The 21,974-nt window shown below is 43.6% G+C and overlaps 1 protein-coding gene across 1 annotated transcript in view; it reads left to right on the top strand.

Annotated features, from left to right (window-relative positions):
- The window catches only part of NF1 (neurofibromin 1), a gene marked incomplete at both ends in the record, with an annotated part of 286,281 nt that extends 265,649 nt beyond the window's left edge, over positions 1-20,632 (top strand). The window contains 4 exon segments of the mRNA XM_080712594.1: positions 388-530; positions 1,269-1,315; positions 2,601-2,817; positions 20,490-20,632. Coding sequence (XP_080568720.1) covers positions 388-530; positions 1,269-1,315; positions 2,601-2,817; positions 20,490-20,632 — 550 coding nt within the window.
- Positions 20,633-21,974: the final 1,342 nt, after the last annotated feature.

A 21,974-nucleotide genomic window follows, 5' to 3' on the forward strand; every position in this document is an offset into this window, starting at 1 on the left:
TAAAAAGAACTAGAAAGTTGAAGATCATTCCCCTTCCGTCAGTTTTTACCACATTGTTCTATAAGAAATGTGTACTGCCGGGCGTGGTGGCGCACGCTTGTAATCCCCGCGCTTGGGAGGCAGAGACAGGAGGATCGCGCAGGCTCGAAGCCAGCCGCATGCGCTGGTTTAGGAGACCCTGTTTCCAATAAAAATGTAAAAATAGGTCTGGGAGTGTAGCCCGGAGGTAGAAGGGCTTCTAAGAACCCCACCCAGTACCACCACCAAAAAAAAAAAAAAAAAAAAAAAAAAGAAATGTGTGCTATATTTTCCACTAAGTATTTTTATTTAATTTTCCTCCAAAATGTTTCTCTGTTGACTTTTGTTTGTTTGTTTGTTTGTTTTTAGGCACAATTTGTTGGATTCTAAGATCAATACCTTGCTGTCCTTGTGCCAAGATCCAAATTTGTTAAATCCCATTCACGGGATTGTGCAGAGTGTGGTGTACCACGAAGAGTCCCCCCCGCAGTACCAGACATCGTACCTGCAAAGTAAATAAATGCACCGGGAGGATGGTTGACTGAGATGCTACTGTGGGCACTGAATAAAGAATTCTGGCCGGGCGTGGTGGCGCACGCTTGTCATCCCCACGCTTGGGAGGCAGAGACAGGAGGATGGCGCAGGTTCGAAGCCAGCCGTGCGCTGGCTTAGGAGACCCTGTTTCCAAATAAAAATGTAAAAATAGGTCTGGGAGTGCATTTTGGAGGTAGAAGGGTTCCATCCCCAGTACAAAAAGAAAAAGAAAAATTCTTTTTAAGGAATAGGCTTCTTCATACTTCTCTCTCCATATGCTACTTTTTTTTTTTTTTTTTTTTTTTGGCACTGGGGGTTGAACCTCAAGGCATTCTACCTCTAGGCTACGCCCCCAGCCCGATTTTTTATTTATTTGGAAGCAGGGTCTCACTAGGTTTCTGAGAGCCTTGCTGCCTTGCCGAGGCTGCCTTTGAACCTGCCATCCTCCTCTCTCAGCCTCCCAGGTACTGGGGTTACAAGCACGTACCACCATGCCTGGCTTTTCTTTTTGTTCTTAGTTATATGTTCAACATAAGTGCTTGAAAACTTTATTAAAATAGGGTTGTATTCAGAGTTTATTTTAAGGAAGTTTAAGTCTGCTTCCAAAATGTTTTCAATGTGTGAATGTGTAGACCTTATATATCAACTATACAACTTAATTTTGTTACTTAAACATTACCTTACTTTTTATAAGAATAACATTTGATTTGTTGCAGGTTTTGGTTTTAATGGCTTATGGCGGTTTGCAGGACCCTTTTCAAAGGTAAAAAAAATCTATTTTTCTCTAACTTTTTAACAAAAGCTTTTGCCCACATTAGTAGGCCTGCTTTAAAAACACATGATATGCTGCAAACCAGAGTAACAACTCAAAATAAACATACTACTTTTAAAAAGAGTTTTCAGCACACGATTTTTTTCAAGAGCAGCACCATTAATATGTTTATGTTAGTTAAAAAAAAAAAAAAAAAACTCAGGCCGGGCGTAGTGGTGCACGCTTATAATCCCAGCATTCGGGAGGCCGAGACAGGAGGATCGCAGTTAGTGGACAGCCTCAGCTATTTAGTGAGGCCCTCTGCAACTTAGTGAGACCCTGTTTCAAAATAAAGAATACAAAATAGGGCAGGGGGTGTAGCTCGGAGGTCTAATGCTCCTGGTTGCATCCCAAACCCCCCCCAAAAACCTCAGTTCATTCTTGACTTCTCAGAAGGACATGATCTCTGTTATACTTTTCTGCCCTCAGGCCTTTACATATTTGATTACCTATGGTTAAAATCTACCTCATGAAACATATTTACAAACAGCTATTGGATTAGATTCATTTCTGTTTGTTCATTTTCTTCTTTGATTGGCATTAGTTGATATAGTGCTACATAAATCTATATTAAATTATTTTCTTTGTTTATGGCCTCTCTCCAAATTGATCAAGTTCCTTGAAGGCAGGACTTCTACTCCCCACAGCTCTTAGTGAAGGGTTCTAGACAAAGAGGTATTAAATCAATATGAATTATCTAAACTTCGTTCCAGTTTTAAAAATTGAATATTTAGTTGATTTCATTCAGCAGTTACTGAATATCTCTTGACATGCATAAGTTATCACACACACAAAAAAAAATGGGCCTTAATTCCCAGAAATAAGTGTATCATGCAGGAGGTCTGTAGATACATTCTCATAGCCTTCGGGGCCCAGTTAGTGAGGTCTAAGCAGCAGCTGCAGTGATGATGCCCTGTTCGTTTTCTGTGTTTTAGAAAATCAGCTAGACATCATTCCTGACGATTGTATTATCTCGGTACTGAATTCATTTCATCTGTGCATGGCTTCCGGAAACTGCACATTCATCTGGAAGCTTTAATAAAGCTTCCCAGTTGCGAGCCTATAGTAGTCTATAAATATTACTCCTCCACCACCTCCCTTTTAAATAATTTATATTTTTTAAAAGGATAGAAAATAGTAAATTAAGCCCAAAACAAAAATTGAATTAATCATTTTTGGCTTCAGAAGAGACTTTTTGAAAAATGGAGCTAAAATAATTTCCTATTTTCCATTACAGCAAACACAAATCCCAGACTATGCTGAGCTCATTGTTAAGTTTCTTGATGCCTTGATTGACACGTACTTGCCTGGAATTGATGAAGAAACCAGTGAGGAGTCCCTCCTGACACCCACATCTCCTTACCCTCCTGCACTGCAGAGTCAGCTTAGTATCACTGCCAACCTTAACCTCTCTAATTCCATGACCTCACTTGCAACTTCCCAGCATTCCCCAGGTCAGTAAATGTGATCTTTATAAGACTTTGAGAAGTAATACTAAGATACAACATCAGGACTCCCTTGGGGTCAGATTACAGCAGGTTTGCTCCTTTTCCTCATGAGTGTCACCTTCTTTACCTTGTAACAGAACTGAATATCATTACTCTATAAAGCTTTATACTTTCCAACAAGTTGAACATAAGATAGTAAGATGCTCATAGTGTTCAGAGAAGTTTCCAGGGTTGACAAGCTTTTAGGGTTTGGGTAAGAACAACCTACTGACATTACCCCATAAGTGAACAGAGCTCCGTTCCTTTACTACATCTGCCACCACTGCCGAGGGCCTCCATGTCTTTAGCATGCTATATCAAAAACCACGTACACAGGCTAATAGTGCCCCACTTCTTTGCTGCCAGCAACAACTCAACCTCTCATGGACTAACGTGACGTGTGATTAAATAGAAAAGATTAAAAATCTAAAAAAAAATAACATCCTAAAGCCCTTAAGTATAATCCTTACTATGGAGGTCCGTGTGAAAAAAGTATCCCAATGAAACATGCAATTTAGAGGTTGATACACTGGGAAATAATAGCTAAAGTTAGGCATGGTCTTGCATGCCTGACTCCCAGCTCCTCTGGAGGCTGAGGCCAGAGGATCACAAGTTCAAGGCTAGCCAGGGCAACTTAGTAAGACCTGTCTCAAAAATAAAAAGGGCTAGGGAGCCGGACATAATGTCCAACACTTGAAATCCCAGTACTTGGGAGGCTGAGACAGGAGGATCCGGGTTTGCAGCCAGCCTCAGATATTTAGTGAGGCCCTTTGCAACTCAGTGAGACCCTATTTCAAAATAAAAACTAGGGATGGGGGCGTAGCTCAGAAGTAGAATGCCCCTGGATTCAATTCCTAGTACCACAAACAAAAGGGGTGTGGAATGTAACTCAGTGGAATGTTCTAGGCTCCGGGTTCAATCTCTAGCATTGGGGAAAAAGATTCTAACAGCTCCAGCAGGACTGAGATAAACACGATGGCAGAAACAGCAAACTTACAGAACTCTGAACTCATTCAGTGGAAGGCGTAGTTTCACTTGACCCCACTGGTCCTACTCATCAGAGAACTGCTGTGGTCACGTTTTCTCTTTAGAAAGATCCTACTGAAATCGCTAAAATAAAAGAGGATTTGTTGCTTAAAGTTCCATTATCAGAAAAGATCAGTTATGAAACATAGCATTCTATAAGGAAAAGTTCTTTTAGATAGTTTATAAAATAATTTTAAATGTTAGCATAAATTTTAATGTAAGCATAAAATTTTTTTCAGTACTGGGAATCGAACCCCAGGGCCATTATGTCTCTGAGCAATACCTTCAGTCCTATTATTTTTTTTTTTTTTAAACAGGGAGCCAGGCATGGTGGCACACACTTTGTAATCCCAGTACTTGAGAGGCTGAGACAGGAGGATCGTGTAGGTTCAAAGCCAGCCTCATCTACTTGGTGAGACCCTTTTTCCAAATTAAATATAAAAAAGGTCTGGGAGTATAGACCGGAGGTAGTAAAGCCCCTAGGTTCCCTCTCCAATACCATGGAAGGAAGGAAGGAAGGAAGGAAGGAAGGAAGGAAGGAAGGAAGGAAGGAAGGAAGGAAGAAGTCTCATTAAGTTACCATGCGCTGGTGTCTGCTATCCTCCTGTCCTAGTCTCCCAGGTACTGGCATTACAGGCTTGAGCTACTGTACTCAGCTTGAATTGTCTTTCTTCCCTTTCTTTTCTTTTGTACTGGGGATTGAAGCCAGAGGCATTCTAAGCTGAGCTACATCCCAGCCCTTCCTTCCCTCCTTCCTTCCTCTCTCTCTCTTTCTTTTTTTAGTGTGTGTGTGTGTGTGTGTGTGTGTGTGTGTGTGTTGTACCAGGGATGGAACCTAGAGGCATTCTACCTCCAAGCTACACCTCCAGCCCGATCTTATTCTTTTACTTTTTTATTTTTTGGTGGTACTGGGGATGGAACTCTTCTAACTTCAGGCTACACTCCCAGACCTATTTTATATTTTTATTTGGAAACAGGGTTTCTTAAGCCAGCAAGGCTGGCTTCGAACCTGTGCAATCCTCCTGTCTCAGCCTCCCAAGCGCGAGGATTATAAGTATGCACCACCACGCCCGGCTCATTCTTTTACTTTTGAAACAGAATCTCACTGAGTAGTGGAGGACCTAAGTTGCTGAGGCTGGCCACAAACCTGTAACCCTCCTGTCTCAGCCTTCCAAGTACTGGGATTAAAAGTGTGTGCCACCACGCCCAGCTACTTTATTTTTTATTTATTTTTTATTTATTTATTTTATTTTTTTTGGTGGTACTGGGGTTCCTGGAAGCCCTTCTACCTCTGGGCTCCACTCCCAGACCTATTTTATATTTTTGAAACAGGGTCTCTTACGCCAGCACAGCTGGCTTCGAACCTGCGCGATCCTCCTGTCTCCGCCTCCCAAGCGCGGGGATTACAAGCGTGCGCCACCACGCCCGGCTGCTACTTTTTATTTTGAAACGTAATCTCAATAAGTGCTGAAAGTCTCACTATGTTGCTGAGGCTGTCCTCAAATCTGAAATCCTCCTGTTTCAGCCCCCATATACTTGGATTATAGGCACGCACCATCATGCCCAGCTTTAAATGTTCTTTTTAAAAATCAAATGAAAAAAAAAAAAAACCCATCAGATGATATAGTGAAGCACAACGGCACACACTTGTAATCCTAGTACTTGGAAGCTGAGACAGGAGAACCACAGGTTTGTGGCCAGCCTCAGCAACTTAGTAAAACCCTGTCTCAAAAAGGTTTTTTTTTTTTTTTTTTTTTTTTTTTTTTTTTTTTGTGGGTATGGGGATGGAACCCAGGGGCATTTGACTTCCGAGCTGCACCCCCTGCCCTATTTTTTATTCTTTATTTTGAAACCGGGTCTCACTGAGTTGCAGAGGGCCTCACTAAGTAGCTGAGGCTGTCCGCGAACCGCGATCCTCCAGGTCTCAGCCTCCTGAATGCTGGGATTACAAGCATGCGCCACCACGCCTGGCTCTCTCAAAAAGTTTTAAAGGGCTAGGAGTGTAGCTCAGTGAAAGAACACCCGTGGTGGTTCAATACCAGACCATAAAAAAAAAAAAAATCAAATGATATACTGGGCACAATGGCACAGCTATAATGTTAGCTTCTCTGAAAGATAAGGCAGGAGAATTGCAATTTCTAGGCCAGTCTGAGCAATTTAGTGAGACTATCTCAAAACAAAATAAAAAGGACTAGAAATGTAGCTCAGTGGTACCTTGCCTAGCATGCACAAGCCCTGGATCCCTAGTACTCCCCACCCTAGAGTCAAGTGACATAACCATTCTCCAGTTTTGATCCCACTATTGCATAAATATTTTAATTTATAGGATAGTTTTGAAGGTTCTGAAGAATTTGGCAAGTATAGTACCCAATTCATATTCAAAATTAATAGCTATTCAACTATTAAGCCTTACTTTAGTATTTATTTATCAGTCATTTTACAGGTGCTTGTGTTTTTTTCTCAGGAGATAAGTCTTGCCAGTTTTCCCTTGGGTGGGTGGGGCTGTGCTGGGCTGACCCCAGGGCTCTGTGCCTGCCCCGTGAGCGTCCTACTGAGCTGCGGCGCCAGCCCTGTGGCCACTGTTTCCGAGGTACCCGTGCGCTCGTTTGTCCCTGTCGTTTGCTCTCTAGGACAGCGTTTCTCCAAGTGTGGCCTCAGACCTAGAGCTTCGGCATCTTTTGGCAGCTCATTGGAAATGAAAATGCTGAGCAAAGCGTGGTGGCACGGGTCTGTGATTCCAGTAATATTAATATATATATATACATACATACATACATACATACATACACACACACACACATACACACCAGGGATAGAACCCAGGGGCATCCTACCTCGAGCTCCACTCTCAGCCCAATTTTGTATTCTTTATTTTGAAACAGGTCTCACTAAGTTACAGAGAGCCTCACAAGTTGCTGAGGCTGGCTGCGAACCCGCCATCCTCCTGTCTCGGCCTCCCAAGTACTAGGATTACGAGCATGCGCCACCACACCCATCTTTGATCCCAGTACTTGGGAGGCTGAGACAGGAGGATAACAGGTTCAAAGCCAGCCTCAGCAATTTAGCAAGACTCTCGGCAATTTAGCAAGACCCCGTTTGCAAGTAAATAAAATAGGAAGATGAGCATGGTGGCGCCTGCTTGTAATCCTGGTATTTGGGAGGAGTGCAGGTTCCCAGCCAGCCTCAGCTACTTAGTGAGGCCCTTCACAACTTAATAAGACCCTGTTTCAAAATAATGAATAAAAACTAGGGTAGGGGGTGTAGCTTAGAGGTAGATTGTCCTTGGTTCAATCCTCAATACCACAAATAAAACAAAATAGGGATGGAGTTATAACTCAGGGATAGAATGTCCGTGGCTTCAATCTCCAGCACTACCAAAAACAAAAGGAGAAAGAAATGCAAATGCTGGAGTTCTACCTCAGAGTTCTGGACAAGAAACTCCCAAGAGTGGGGCCCAGCCAGCAATCATTATTTTGATGAACACCCAGTTGATTTCTGTGTAAGCTTGAACTTGAACTTGAGAATGACTACCCAAGGTCTGCCTTGATCCTGCCCCACTATTAGCATTTCAGCTCTTCAGGCCAGGGTAGAACTTAAAATGTACTTTCTTCCAGATACTGTAGCTACTGAATTCTCCCCCCACCCTGCCCAGCCCTCCAACCCCAGTTAACTCTTAGCATTTTGGAACTGGGGACTCCTCTGACAGTTTAGTTCTAGGCTACAGTGTTGTTTGCAAGGAGGAGACTGGGTTTTAGAAGCACTGATTGCTTTAACACTGAGTTCTGATCTAGAACCAGGCCCAGGGCTGTTTCCTTCACTTTCATTGCTTCCCCACCTGTACCTGGCATCTTCTCCTTCTCTGCCTTCCTCCTTCTCCCCCTCATTTGTTTGTGCTTTACTCATTACTTCTATTTGCCTAAACCCAAAATCCACCTTTTCTTCTATAGAGCTCCCTATTTTCTGAGTTATTTGTTGTTCATAACTATAAGCCACTACAGTTGATCACAGTTAGAAAATTAATATGGGCTGGGTCAAGCTTAGCCTAGTGATACAGTGCTTGCCCAGCATATATGAGACCCTGGGTTTGATTCCCAGCTCTTACGAAAAGAAAAGAGACCGTTTCTATGGGCCTCCTGTTTTTAAATTTTGGTTAGTTTTGATCAAACTTCTGCTTCTTAAGCTACTAAGTGGTGTTGATGTCAAAATGATTAGTTATTATTTTAAATTGTTTAACCCAGACTTATTTTAGGAGGATTCGGAGGATTCATGCCCATTTGGGCTACTGATGGAGACAAATAATAAGATTGAGAATAAAGTCTCTAGTACAGGTTCCTCTGCTAGGGGATCAATTGTTCTACCTAATGTTATTTAGACACTAGCTATATGATTTGCTTTGTTAGAACACTCTTTTTCTGTATCTTATTTAGAATTATTTTTCCCCCCTGTGGTACTTGGGTTCCTGGAAACCCTTCTACATCCGGGCTACACTCCCAGACCTCCACTTTTTTAAATTTGGGAACAGGGTCTCTTAAGCCAGCGCGGCTGACTCCAAACCTGCGTGATCCTCCTGTCTCTGCCTCCCAAGCGTGGGGATTACTAGTGTGCGCCACCACGCCCGGCTTTAGATTTATTTTTAAAAATCAAAGAATAAGCTGGGCATGGCAACACATGCCTGTAAACCCAGTTCTTGGGAGGCTGAGACAGGAGCAGCTCAGATTCGCAGCCAGCCTCAGCAACTTAGACCCTATTTCAAAATTAAAAATACAGAGAGCTGAGGGTATAGCTCAACAGGAGAATTCAAACTGGGTTTAATCTCTAGTGCCCCCCCCAAAAAAAAATCAGAGTAGCTGGTAAGGTGTTGGCTAATGTTAAACCAATGGTGTCAGCCGGGCATGGTGGCACACACACTCTTGTAATCCTAGTACTTGGGAGGCTGCGACAGGAGGATCACAGGTTCTTGGCCAGCCTCAGCTACTTATGTCCTCTGCAACTTAGTGACACACTGTTTCAAAATAAAGAATAAAATAGGGGCTGGGGGTGTAGCTTAGAGGTAAAATGCCCCTGGTTCAGTCCCCAGTACTGCCCCCCCCCAAAAAAAAAACCCCACAATGATATCACCTCCAGTACTTCTCCAAAGATGACTGTCCAAATAGAACATGAATACCCTGGGAACTTCTAACTATGCTTAAAAGAAAATGGAGCTCCACAAGTAATGGAATTAGTGAGTTAGAATCAAGCATTGAGTTCTTCCTGTATTTTGTGTCCTTTGGTGTCACGCTACTTGACCACATGTTTTTGGAGAAAGGGCTTAGAATTTCAGTAGTAACTTGTCCAGAAAGCTCATTTGTGCTTCCAGATAGTGTGTTCATCTCCACAGAAGGACCCTGGTTTCTTTGTACCCAGCTACTGTGGTTTTATCATTTGCTCTTATGAGGTATCTCTCTTCATGGTAGGAGTTGATACTTTAGAATTAGATATATCACTTAATATCTTGAGCTCTACATGATCTTATATCTTTATCTCATTTCTTTTTACTTTTTATTTCCTTTTTTTTTTTTTTTTTTGGTGGTACTGGGGTTCCTAGAAGCCCTTCTTCCTCCGGGCTACACTCCCAGACCTATTTTATATTTTTGAAACAGGGTCTCTTACGCCAGCACGGCTGGCTTCGAACCTGCGCGATCCTCCTGTCTCCGCCTCCCAAGCGCGGGGATTACAAGCGTGCGCCACCACGCCCGGCTCCTTTTTTTTTTTTTTTTTTTTTTTTTTGAGGTACTAGGGATGGAACCCAGGGGCATCCTACCTCTGAGCTACACCCCAGCCTTACTTTTTACTCTTTATTTTGAATCGGGGTCTTGCTGAGTTGCAGAGGGCCTCACTAAAGAGCTGAGGCTGTCCATGAACCGTAATCCTCCTGTTTTAGCCTTCCAAATGCTGGGATTACAAGCGTGCGCCGCCATGCCCAGCTTTTATCTCATTTATGAACTCAGTTTGCCAGTATCAGAGGGCTAACAGAAGCAAGGAATCTTGTCCAGAATTCTAACTCATTCAGGCATTTCAACTTTGCTGTTTAGCTGTGTAGAAAACAGACTCTTTCGCTAACTCCACTCCAACCAGCCAGGTCCTAAACAGTGGTACCCAGGGCAGCTCTGTGTCACTTCCCACAGTGGAACTCGCCATCAGGTAACCACTGTCAACTGGTACCCGTATACTGAGCTTGCAGCGGACACTGGCTTTGCTGCCTTGTCTTAAAAAGCAAAGGTTGTTGATCTGCACAAAGTCAGCCTTTTGCTACAAACTCTCCATGTCAGTGCAGGACTCTGCATTCTAGATCCCTGGTTTAGCCGACTTAGCCACTAAGCTGGACTTTTTCCTTTGTTCCCCAACTTTCATTTGCTGGCAAATCAACGAGATAAGAGATTCATAAAGTTCCTTCTCCCGCCCCATCTCCACCCTGACTCAGCATGAGACCTGACTTAAATAAAAATGTTGGCAATGCTATACCTGTCACTAGCTTTAAGGAAGCAGTGATCACAAAGCACTTGCCTCTAAAAATGCCTAAGTCCACACTTAAAATAGGGCTGGGGGTGTAACTCAGTAGTAGACTGCCTCAGGTTCAACCCCTAGTACCACAGAAATAAAAAGGTGGGGGGAGCTGGGCATAGTAGGGCACGCCTGTAATCCCACTACCCGAGAGGCTGAGACAGGAGAATTACAAGTTTAAGACTGGCCTCAGCAATTTCGTGAGGTCCTCTGCAACTTAGATCTTGTTTCATATTTAAAAAATAAAATAGAGCCGGGCGTGGTGGCGCACGCTTGTAATCCTAGCATTCAGGAGGCTGAAACCAGAGGATCACGGTTCGCAGACAGCCTCAGCTACTTAGTGAGGCCCTCTGCAACTCAGTGAGATCCGGTTTCAAAATAAAGAATAAAAAATAGGGCAGGGGGTGTAGCTCGGAGGTCAAATGCCTCTGGGTTCCACCCCAGACCCGCAAAAAAAAATAAGTTAATAAAATAATAATAAAATAAAATAGGACTGGGGTGTAGCTCAGAGGTAAAATGCCCCTGGGTTCAATTCTTAGTACCAAATATATACATACGTGTGTGTGTGTGTGTGTGTGTGTGTGTGTGTGTGTGTGTGTGTGTGATTTAGCTTTTGTTTTTTGTTTGACAAAAACAAGCTAGGACTGGTGATGTCATTTGGTGGTAGAGCACTTGCCTAGTATGCAAAAGGCCTTGGGTTCACTTCCAAGGACCACAAAAATAGAAACAATTCTGTACCTTGAATCGAAAGCTGAGTACTCTGGTATATACTTATAACCCCAGTCCTCGGGAGGCTGAAACAGGAGGATTGAGGTTTTGTGACCAGTCTCCGCATCTTAGATTCAGCAACCTAGTAAGACTGTATTTCAAAACAAAAGTAAAAAGGGTTGGGGGTATAGCTTGGCGGTAGAATGCCCCTGGATTCAATCATGGGTAATCTTCCCTCTCCTCCCTTCCTTCCCCAAAACAAGCATGTGATCTATTTTCATTGTTTTTTTTTTAACTAGGAAAACTTTCATAAATTTGATTTTTTTTTTTTTGGTGGTACTGGGATTTCTGGAAACTCTTGTGCCTTCGGGATACACTCCCAGACCTAATATATATATATATATATATATATATATATATATATATATATTTTTTTTTTTTTTTTTTTTTTTTTTTAATTTGGAAACAGGGTCTCTTAAGCCAGTGCGGCTGGCTTCAAACCTGCAGGATTCCTCCTGTCTCCACCTCCCAAGCACGGGGATTACAAACGTGCACCGCCACACCCGGTTCATTTAATGTTTTAAAGGGATGCTTGTGGTATCACCAGACCTTTGCTTGGTATTTTCTTGATTTGTTTCCCGTCTCTTTTTTTGTTATTACTCTGTAAAAATAATTTAAAATTGAACAATTACTTGATATAAATTATGCTAATTTTTCAGCTAGTTTTTTATTTTAATTTTTAAACTAAAAACCTTAATTCTAATATAGATGTTAAGAACATCTCTATCTATAGACTTGTAAGTTCTACCATTTGTTAACAGATTGTAACATTTAGGGAACTAATGGTCAGAATTCAGTAATGAAAACCAGACTCCTCCTGAACACCAAGGAATAATAATTACTCAGTGTCTAGTCCCTGCTCATCCTCGTTTTCATCTTCAGGCGTCACTCACTTTGCTTTTCCTCTGCTCTTGTCTGTGAAGCTCCTCTGCCGGCTCTAAGTCAGCAGCTTCCACACCGCTGTCCCCTCACCCAGGTTCTCCTCGCTGTGCTCACCCCGCCCCGCTCACCCCGGGCACGAGGCATGAGCCCTCGCCCGCCAGCCCTGGAAGCTCAGTTGGCTTAGGCACCTAGGAACGTGTGAAGCCACTGCTGTATAATGTCTAACAGCGTCCAGAAATGGAGGGCCAGCGTGTCCTCTCTGCTGAGGAGCCGCCTAGAGCTGCTCTGAGCACAGAAATCACAGTCCCAGGCCTGGACTAACACAGCAGGTTAGCAGGAAACTCAAGGGAGAGCGGGCACCACGGTGCACACCTGCAACCTCAGCTACTCTGGAGGTCGAGGCAGGAGGATCTGAAGTTCCAGGCCAGCATGGGCAACTTAGACCCTCCCTGTCTCAAAAAAAAAAAAAAAAAAAAAAAGCTGGGTGTGGTGGACCATGCCTGTAATCCCAGTACTTGGGATGCGGAGACAGGATGATTGCAGGTTCTAAGCCAGCCTCAACAGCGTAGCAAGAAGGCTCGCAGCAACTTAGTGAGACTCTGTCTCAAAATTAAAAAAAAAAAAAAAAAAAAAGAAACTTGAGGAAGTTTATTTTTAGCTTACAGAATGTTTCGATTTTTTCCTCCCAAAAAGGTAACCCCTAGCCAAATGTGGTGTCACATGCTTTTAATCCCAGTACTTGGGAGGCTGAGACAGGAGGATCACACGTTCATGGCCAGCCTCAGCTACTTAGTGAGGCCATCTGCAGCTTAGTGAGACCCTGTTTCAAAATAAAGGATAAAAAACAGGGCTGGGGGTGTAGCTCAGAGGTAGAATGTCCCTGGGTTCCATCCCCAGCACCACACACACACAAAAAAGGCAGCTCCTATTTTTTCCCTAGACATTAAAGCTGAATGTTCACTCTTTTGCTTGTGTTTTTTTCTTTTTTAAGGAATATGGTCATTAGTTACCTCTGTGGACTAAGAAGGGAAAATGTGATATATTATAAAAGATACCTTATTTTATTTTTCTATCATTATTATACAGACCTAGGCAGAACAGAAATGTTAGCAATTGGTAAAAAGCCCATTTAAATTCTTAAAGTTATAATCTTGTATGTCTGGCTCAAAACACAGATACTTCTAAATATATATCTAACATATCTCCATGCGTATGCTTACTAGTCACCATAGTTACAGTTCCTTCTGTGATATGCTGCCTAGTGTGCTTCTTTACAGTCATGGCAGTAAGTTTACAAATTCTAGCATAAGTTTCAAATCCTATGCATTTGCTCTGAAACTCCTCTTAGTATATCACTTAGTCTTTATTTCAGGCATTAGGAGCATGTTAATTTTCTAGTAATTCTTTACACAGATATTTTATCTGATTTTTCCATCAACCTTTTAAAATAGGCGAGTCAGCTATGAACCTTAGCTGCCACACTGAGAACTGAGCCAGGAGGAAGGGGTCACTCCGGGGCAAACGAGAGCTTAGAATGAGTGGTCCCTGGATTCATCTCCCGGCATCTACAGCTGGGAAAGAGCTTGTTCCAACCAGGACTCAGACCTTGGCCCTCTGCCATGTTTGCTGACTCACATATGTAAGAGTGGTTTCCTGACAGGGCTGTCTCATTGCACATGTAATAAATCAAGCACTATCAGGTGAGGGGGCCTACCAGCGCTCCTGTGCGGGTGGCAGGGGATTTGGGTTATTATTAGTATATCATTTTTCTAGTATAATTTCTCACAAACCACCCAGCCTGCTTTTCCTCAACTTATCTGGCAGGCTGAAGCCATGTACCACTAGTTGTCAAAATGAGCCAATCCTGATGATGCCTGCCTTCAAGGAACTCAGTCTAGGGGAGAGATGGATCGCTCTGAAGTCACCTCTACCCATTCTTTTCCCCACTTGATTCACAACTCTGGCCAGTAACACGTTTTAACTTAGGTTTTTGTCTTTATCTGGAACCAGCACAATTTGTTGCAGTATAGTGCTATTAATACACTGCTGTGGGGACCCCCGCGTCCTCTGCCCTGCATGCTTGTGACTGGCTGCACGTCTGACCACAGCCTATGGCCGGGGGGTTGGGCGGGGACTACTTAGGGATAGCTGTTTCCTTTGGGGCAGCCTCTGGGCTTTTATCAGCTCTTGCGTTTTTTTGCTGTGCCCACTGAAGGCAGAAAGGGAGAGCTAGTTAGTGCCTTAGGGCATAAGAGACCAGAATACAGATCTTCAGAGAGCTTTGATAAGAAAAGTCAAGATGTGAAATGTAGCCTGAGCTGGGGGTGGTGGCACACACCTACAGTCTTGCTACCTGGGAGGCCAAATCGGGAGGAATGTGAGTTTGAGCTCAGCCTGGGCAACACAGCAACACTCCCAAGAGAAAAGCAACAGCAAAACCCCATTTCACAGTTTGGACCCTCAGTAGGGCCCATGGTTCCCCTTAGGTAGTGAGACCCCCTCCGTGGGGAGATGCTCGGCCATGGGGAGGGCTTCTAAAACCCAGCCCACACCAGTGCAGTGCAGGTTCCATCCCATACGGGCAGCCTGGCTGATAATATGAGAGCGTTAAGACTCTCACCAGCCCCTACAGGCATTTCCAGATTTAATTTTAGAGGGTAAAAAGAATGCTGCCAAAATTCTAGAATGGAATTTTATATTTAAACACTTAAAAGTGCCAGGACCAGAAACTATGAACATTCTGTTTCACACTAACTTGACTTTTGTAAGATGCTATATTTTGGTGAAAATATAGTGGATTTTCATTTTTTAATAACTTCCAAGATAAGATTTTTATGTCAACTTTCCTTTTGATCCTTACAGTAGAAAACATCTTTGCTGTGAGGTTGAACTTAGGAATTCCAATCATACCACATTTACTGATGTACAACTTATAGGATTGAGTCACACATATAATCAGAAAGAAAACACACATTCAGCTGGACGTACAGAAGCCGCTTGTAATCCCAGCACTTGGGAGGCTGAGACAGGAGGATCACAGGTTGGAGGATGGCCTCAGAAGATAGCGAGATTCTCAGGAACCTAGTGAGACCCTGTTTCAAAAAAATTTTTTTTTTTATTTTTAAAGGGCTGGGGTGGAGCTTGTGTCCTTTTTAACACACACACACACGCTTTTTTTTTTTTTTTGGCGGTACTGGGGTTCTTGGGAACCCTTCTACCTCCGGGCTACACTCCCAGACCTATTTTTATATATTTTTATTTGGAAACAGGGTCTCTTAAACCAGCACGTCTGGCTTCGAACCAGCGCGATCCTCCTGTCTCCGCTTCCCAAGTGCAGGGATTACAAGAGTGCGCCACCACGCCCGGCCAAACACTTTTTTTTTAATCTTGCTGTTTTAATATTTTCTGCTTAATAAAACAAGTAAACTGTACTTAGCACTTCTTCAAAGAAGCCTTCAGCCTAGCAACTTAATCTATGTAACTAAAGTTACATAATTTGAATTTTTTTTTTGTGTGTGTGTGTGTGTGTGTGGTACTGGGGTTCCTGGAAGCCCTTCTACCTCCGGGCTACACTCCCAGACCTATTTTATGTTTTTTTATTTGGAAACAGGGTCTCTTAAGCTCCAAACCAGCCCTATCCTCCTGTCTCCGCCACGCCCGGCCATAATTTGAATTTTTAAGAATTGACAAGACTACTGCCGAGCAGGCTGTGTCCCCAGACAGAAGCATGGACACCTGGCAGAGCAGGGCCTGCTTTGCCCTCACGGTGAGCCACAGAGAGCGGCCGTGAGGCGCCCCAGACAGGCCTGCAGGGCAGAGCGGGCTGGCAGGCCTCCCACGGCCTCGGCCGTTCAGACCCAAGTCTGCTGGAGGTCCTAGTTTTGCCTTCCAATTTCCTTATTAGGAAATAAGATTCTGGAAATAGACTCATATTAAGGAACTAACCCCTACTTAAAATATGTCACCTCCTGGAGAGAGATCAGGGACGTCTTGCTTTTGGGCTGTGAACTACAAGGATCGAATTGTCATGTTTTAAAATGGAAGTATTCAGTTCAACCAGTTTTATTTTTGGTGTTGGGGATTGAGCTCAGGGGCGTTCTACCTCCAAGCTTCACCCCCAGCCCCATTTTATGTTTTATTTGGAAGCAGGGTCTTGCTTGCTGAGGCTAGGATCAAACCTGAACTTCTCATGTCTCGGCCTCCCAAGCACTGGAATTACACGTGTGTACCCCTGCACCTGGCTCAATATTTAGTTTTCTTTTTTCTTTTTTTCTTTTCTTTTTTTTTTTTTTGTGGTACTGGGGGTTGAACCATGGGCATTCTACCTATAAGCTGCACCCTCGACCCTTTTTTTTATTCTTTATTTTTTAAACAGGGTTTCACTATGTTGCAGAGAGCCTCACCAAGTAGCTGAGGCTGGCCGGGAACCTGTGATTCTCCTGTTTCAGCTTCCCAAGCACTGGGATTACAAGTATGTGCCACCACACCAGGCTTCAATCAATATTTGTTTGAAATAATTAACTAAGCCGGGCGTGGTGGCTCACGCTCGTAACCCCAGCGCTTGGGAGGCTGAGACAGGAGGATCGCGCAGGTTCAAAGCCAGCCTCAGCTACTGAGTGAGGCTCTCAACGACTTAGTGAGAGCCTGTTTCCAAATAAAATATAAAGTAGGTCTGGGAGTGTAGCCAGGAGGTAGAAGGCCCCTGGCTTCCACCCCCAGCACCACAAAATTTAAAAAAAAAGAGAAGGAATTAACTAAATTGTGTAGGAGAAGAATGAGTAGTAAATGATCCCCTTGCGGATACTTTTCCTGTAGGAGAAGAAATAAGATGTGACGTAGCTGTGACCATAGAGGCAAGTTAGTAACTAAACATGAGATAGAGAGTCGCTGGTGGGAGGCAGAGGAGTGTGTACTACAAAGGAAGTAGAGACCAGGGAGACAGAGATTAAGCTGTATCTTGTAGAGCTAGGGAAGACATTAAAAGAGCCCACATAGAGGCACGTCACAAGGAGGTTTAAGGCATATGAGCATTTTTCTTTCAGTTTTGTTTCTGCGTGTGTGTGTGTGTGTGTGTGTGCGTGCGTGCGTGTGTGTGTTTGAGCCATCCAGGTCCATTCTACCTCTGAGCTATACCTCCAGCCCTATTCTTTTATTTTTTATTTTGAAACAGGGTCTCACTAAGTAGCGGAGGCTGACCGCGAACCTGTGATCCTCCTGTCTCAGCCTCCCAAGTACTAGAATTACAAACGTGCACCATCATACCCAGCTTTGTTACTGCTTTTTTTAAATAACTCTGGGAATGATGCATACAAATATACAGAAGAGAATTAAAGTCATCCAGAATGATCTCTGTTGCCCAGATAGAAGTTCTGCGGACATCGTAGTGTTTTCTTCTCTACAGCTTTCAAGAATGTGATGGATTCGTGTAGAAATTCTAGATACTGGCTCCATCATCTTGGCTCCTAGAGAGGTGTTGATGACATTTTTAACTGCTCGTCTGTCCAGTGCAGTGCACATTTTTATAAATACGAACAAATTGCCCGTGCTCTGTTGCTTTTCTTTACATAACAAACCTCTGCTGAGCTGTATAAAGCAGGCCATCATGCACTTCTGGATAACTGGCATTCGGAATTGAATTCAGGCTGAATCCATGAAGTGTACGGCTCCTGGAGGGGATCATCCCCAGTTCATTTCTGTTATCAGCCAAGAAATAACTGTGATGTGTGTACATTTCTGTAACATCATGAGTACTTCTTGACTTGAAATACTACTTTTTCCCCCAAATCAAAATTTTCCATTCTTAGTTTAATTAGTTGTGTATGTATGTGAGAGAGACAAACAGACAGACACACACACACACACACACACACACACACACACACACACACACACGGGATTGAACCCAAGGGCATTCTATCTCCAAGCTACACCCCCAGCCCTATTCTTCATGCTTTGTTTTGAAACACAGTCTCACTAAGTTATGGGAGGGCCTCATTAAGTAGCTGAGTCTGGCCACAAACCTGCAATCCTGTCTCACCCTCCCAAGTATAAGCGATTACCACCATGCCCAGCTTAATGATTATTTTAAAATTCGTATGGTTTGGAGCCAGCCTCCACTACTTAGTGAGGCCCTCCGCAACTTAGACTCAGTTTCAAAATAAATAATAAAAAGCAAGGTTTGGTAGCACACACTTGTAATGCCAGTACTTGGAAGGCTGAGACAAGGAGGATTGCAGGTTTGCGGCCAGCCACAACTACTTTGTGAGGCCCTCCACAATTTAGAAGGATCCTGTTTCAAAATAAAGACAAAGAATAGGACTGGGGGTGTAGCTTAGAGGTAGAATATTCCTAAGTTTGATTCCTAGGCCTGCAAAAAATAAGTAATAAATATGACTAGGGATGTAGCTCAGACGTAGAATGTCTTTGGGTTTAATTCACAGTACTACAAAAAATTTTAAATTAAAATGGTCTAGATAAAAATAAAGTAAAAATTACCTGAAAAAAGTATTCTATCTAGAGATAATGCATTTTAGCAAATGTGTTCCTAGCCTTTTTGTGTATATGTATGTTTTTTATATCTGGTTTTTTTTTCTACTTGAAAAGTTATGATCAGCCAGGCACTGTGGCACAGTGCTTATAATCTTTGTACTTTGGAGGCTGAGAAAGGAGGATTGCAGATTCTAGGCCAGCTTTAGCAACTTAGTAAAACCCTGTTTTAAAATAAACAAATGAAGGCTGGAGGTCTAGCTCAGTGGTAGAATACCCCTGGCTTCAGTCCTCAGTACATCCCCCCAAAAAGTTCTGGTCATCTTTCTGTATCTGTGAATATCAATCGGTAATTTACATTTAAAAAATACTCTTCAGCTATTTCCTCTTCTTCCAGTTGTTATACCAGAAGTGAAGATAATCACTCTAATTTTGGGGCAAATTTTATTGAAATGTAATAAACAGAAAAGTATATAAATCCTAAGTTTAAGGCTTGCTGAACTTTTATGAAGTAAACTTGCTTGAAATGCAACATCCAGATTAAAAAAAAAAAAAAAAAAAAAAAAACAGTGCGTTAGCTGGGTGTTTGGGAGGCTGAGACAGGAGGATCATGGTTCGCAGACAGCCTCAGCTACTTAGCGAGGATCTTTGTAACTCAGTGAGACCCTGTTTCAAAATAAAGAATAAAAAATAGGGCTGGGGTGTAGCTCGGAGGTAGAATGCCCGCAGGTCCATCTCTAGACCCGCAAAAAATAAACAGAGCATTAGCCAGGCATGGTGGCACACACCTGTAATCCCAAGGAGGCAGAGACAGGAGGATCGCAGGTCTGTGGCCAGCCTCAGCAACTTTAGCAAGGCCCTTAGCAATTTAGTGAGACCCTGATTTAAAATAAAGAATAAAAAATAGTGCTGGGGATGTGGCTCAGAGGTAGAATATTTCTGGGTTCAGTCTCCAGTACCACAAAAATGAAGGGAGGGAAAGAGGGAAAGTGAGCATTATCAGTCCCCCAAGAAGCAACCTGCAGCCTCCTTCAGTCACTCCCTGAGGGAGTCCACTGCCATCTTTACTAATCTTACCAGTAAAAAAAAGTATCCTTTTGGTTTTGGTTATTTTTTCCAAAGTTAATACTTAAATAATTTTTGGTGGTACTGGGGGTGGAACCCAGGGGCTTTTCTACCTCCGGGCTACACTCCCAGACCTATTTTATATTTTATTTGGAAACAGGGTCCCATTAAGTTGCTGAGAGCCTCACTCAGTAGCTGAGGCTGGCTTTGAAGCTGTGCGATCCTCCTGTCTCAGCCTCCCAAGTGCAGGGATTACAAGCGTGCGCCACCATGCCCGGCTTAAATAATTTATAAAATCCATCTTAGGTCCTTGTTTTGGAGGCTGAACTTCCATGAGGGGAATAAATGGCAAGATGACAAAACCTTGAGGCCATGCACAGGGACCTGCCGTAGCTGGAAAGAAGCAGGCTCTCGAGTATAACTTGTGTCGTTTTCTCAGTGAACACTTGCGTTCCTTCGGGACGGGCATTGTGATCCAAAAAGTAAAACGCAGCTGCTATTTTTTGGAAAGAACAAATTCGCAGAAAGATCAGTACCCTTTGCAACTGGAGACAAGTTCCTTTTTGGACAGGCGTGAAGAAGCGCGGCTGGAGGCTGGCCTGGCGCCCCCTGCGGCCGCCCACCTCCCTCCTCCAGCGTCTCCTTGCAACTTTCCTTTCTTGTCATGCTGTTGTTCTGCAGTGATGGTGAACATGGCTGAGCAAAATGTGAGGCTCCCTGTGTGCCGAGGCCTTTACACTCATTCCTGTAGCTGACTCTTAGATGAAAACCACAGAAGCAGTTCAGGCTCTGTCTCCTGCACAGTCAGGAGACGCAGCCGCGGAGCTCACACCGTAAAGGGGGGTAACCAACCGGCCGCTGTGTCTCCCCAGGAATCGACAAGGAGCACGTCGAGCTGTCCCCCGCCGCCGGCCACTGTAACAGCGGACGGACTCGCCATGGATCCGCAAGCCAGGTGCAGAAGCAGAGAAGCGCTGGCAGTTTCAAACGTAATAGCATTAAGAAGGTCGTGTGAAGCCTCCCTCCTAGCCTGGGCTCTGCACTAGTGACCGCCGCCCTCGCCCGTCCCGTCGCCATGCCGCACTTCCTGCTCCTAATGGACCCCGCCGGCCGCCACCGGGACGGCCCGCTCCGGGAGCGTCGCCTGAGGTTAATAAGTCGATGCCGCTCTTCTTTAACTTTTTTTTCTTCCACTTTTGGCGTATATCTGGGGTAAGCAAATGTTCAGAACAACGTAAAGAAAGTGGGGAGGTTAAAAGGAATGGGGAGGTCAGGAAACTAGACCATCTGAGCTGCGAGCGAGGGTGAATTGTGGACCGCGCTCCTGCTGGCCAGCTGTGGACGCCGCTGCCCAGAGCTCTGCCCTCCTGTTTCCTCATCACACAAAGTACAGCGTTGGTCTTACTTACACGCGTGTCAAGATAGACGCGTATGGGAGAAATTATAAGCCCAGTACGTTTGATCTGTCTTTTAGCTGTGGACTTTTTTTTTACCTTAGGAGACGGAAGGAACCATAGAGGCCTAGCCTCAGCGGCTTCAGGCCACAGTCAAGGCATTTTGGGGCTGGGTGTCTAGTGTTTTGTAGAGGAGTCTAAAGAAATACTAACACTTGAGTATTAGCAATAATTACAGGAAAATAAGCGTGACCACATATATCTTAACATTACCGAATTAAAGCCCTGGGTTCTGAGGCCTTACCCAAACTCAGCTAGCCAAACTAGTTTATTATTTCCTCCAGTTGATTATCTCTTAATGTTTAAATGTGCTAAAGATGTTGTTATGTTTTTTGTTTGCTTGTTTGTTTGTTTGGGCTTTTATAAGCCAAAACTATACTAAGTATAGTAATTACACAATTTTCGCCTCCTCTTCTTTCCTGGAAAGTTCCTAGCAGGGTAATCATCGAACAAAGTATTGAGAATTCTTCCCAGAAGATCATTTTTATAGACCTTTGCATTAGCTCCATAGCAAAATGGAATGGTACGTGATTTTTAGAGTAGCTAATGCTTTTTATTTTGATATATACTTTCCCAATAAACAGAGTATGCTGTATATTACCATACATTTCTTTGATAAGACGCATTTTAAAAGTTCGTTAGTCATCCCCCTCTCCTCTAAGAAATCAGGAATCTCTTTAGCCGCACATTCGGGTTCTCTATGATGGACTTGCATGTGATCAGTGTGAAAGGTCTGGTCCGCCCAGAGTGTGCGTGTGAGGAGGGCCCGTTAGAGCTGCCGCCGGGCCGAGCACTCTGGTGGTCACGGCGAAGCAGCTCCTCCGTCATGCAGATCCATTTCTTTGTGGTAACTGCATTGTGCAAAATAATTTTACTTCAGTGAGCATATTAATATCTGGATGT

This window comes from Muscardinus avellanarius (assembly GCF_963383645.1).
Source record: "Muscardinus avellanarius genome assembly, chromosome: 16".
In the NCBI taxonomy this organism is placed as follows: domain Eukaryota; kingdom Metazoa; phylum Chordata; class Mammalia; order Rodentia; family Gliridae; genus Muscardinus; species Muscardinus avellanarius.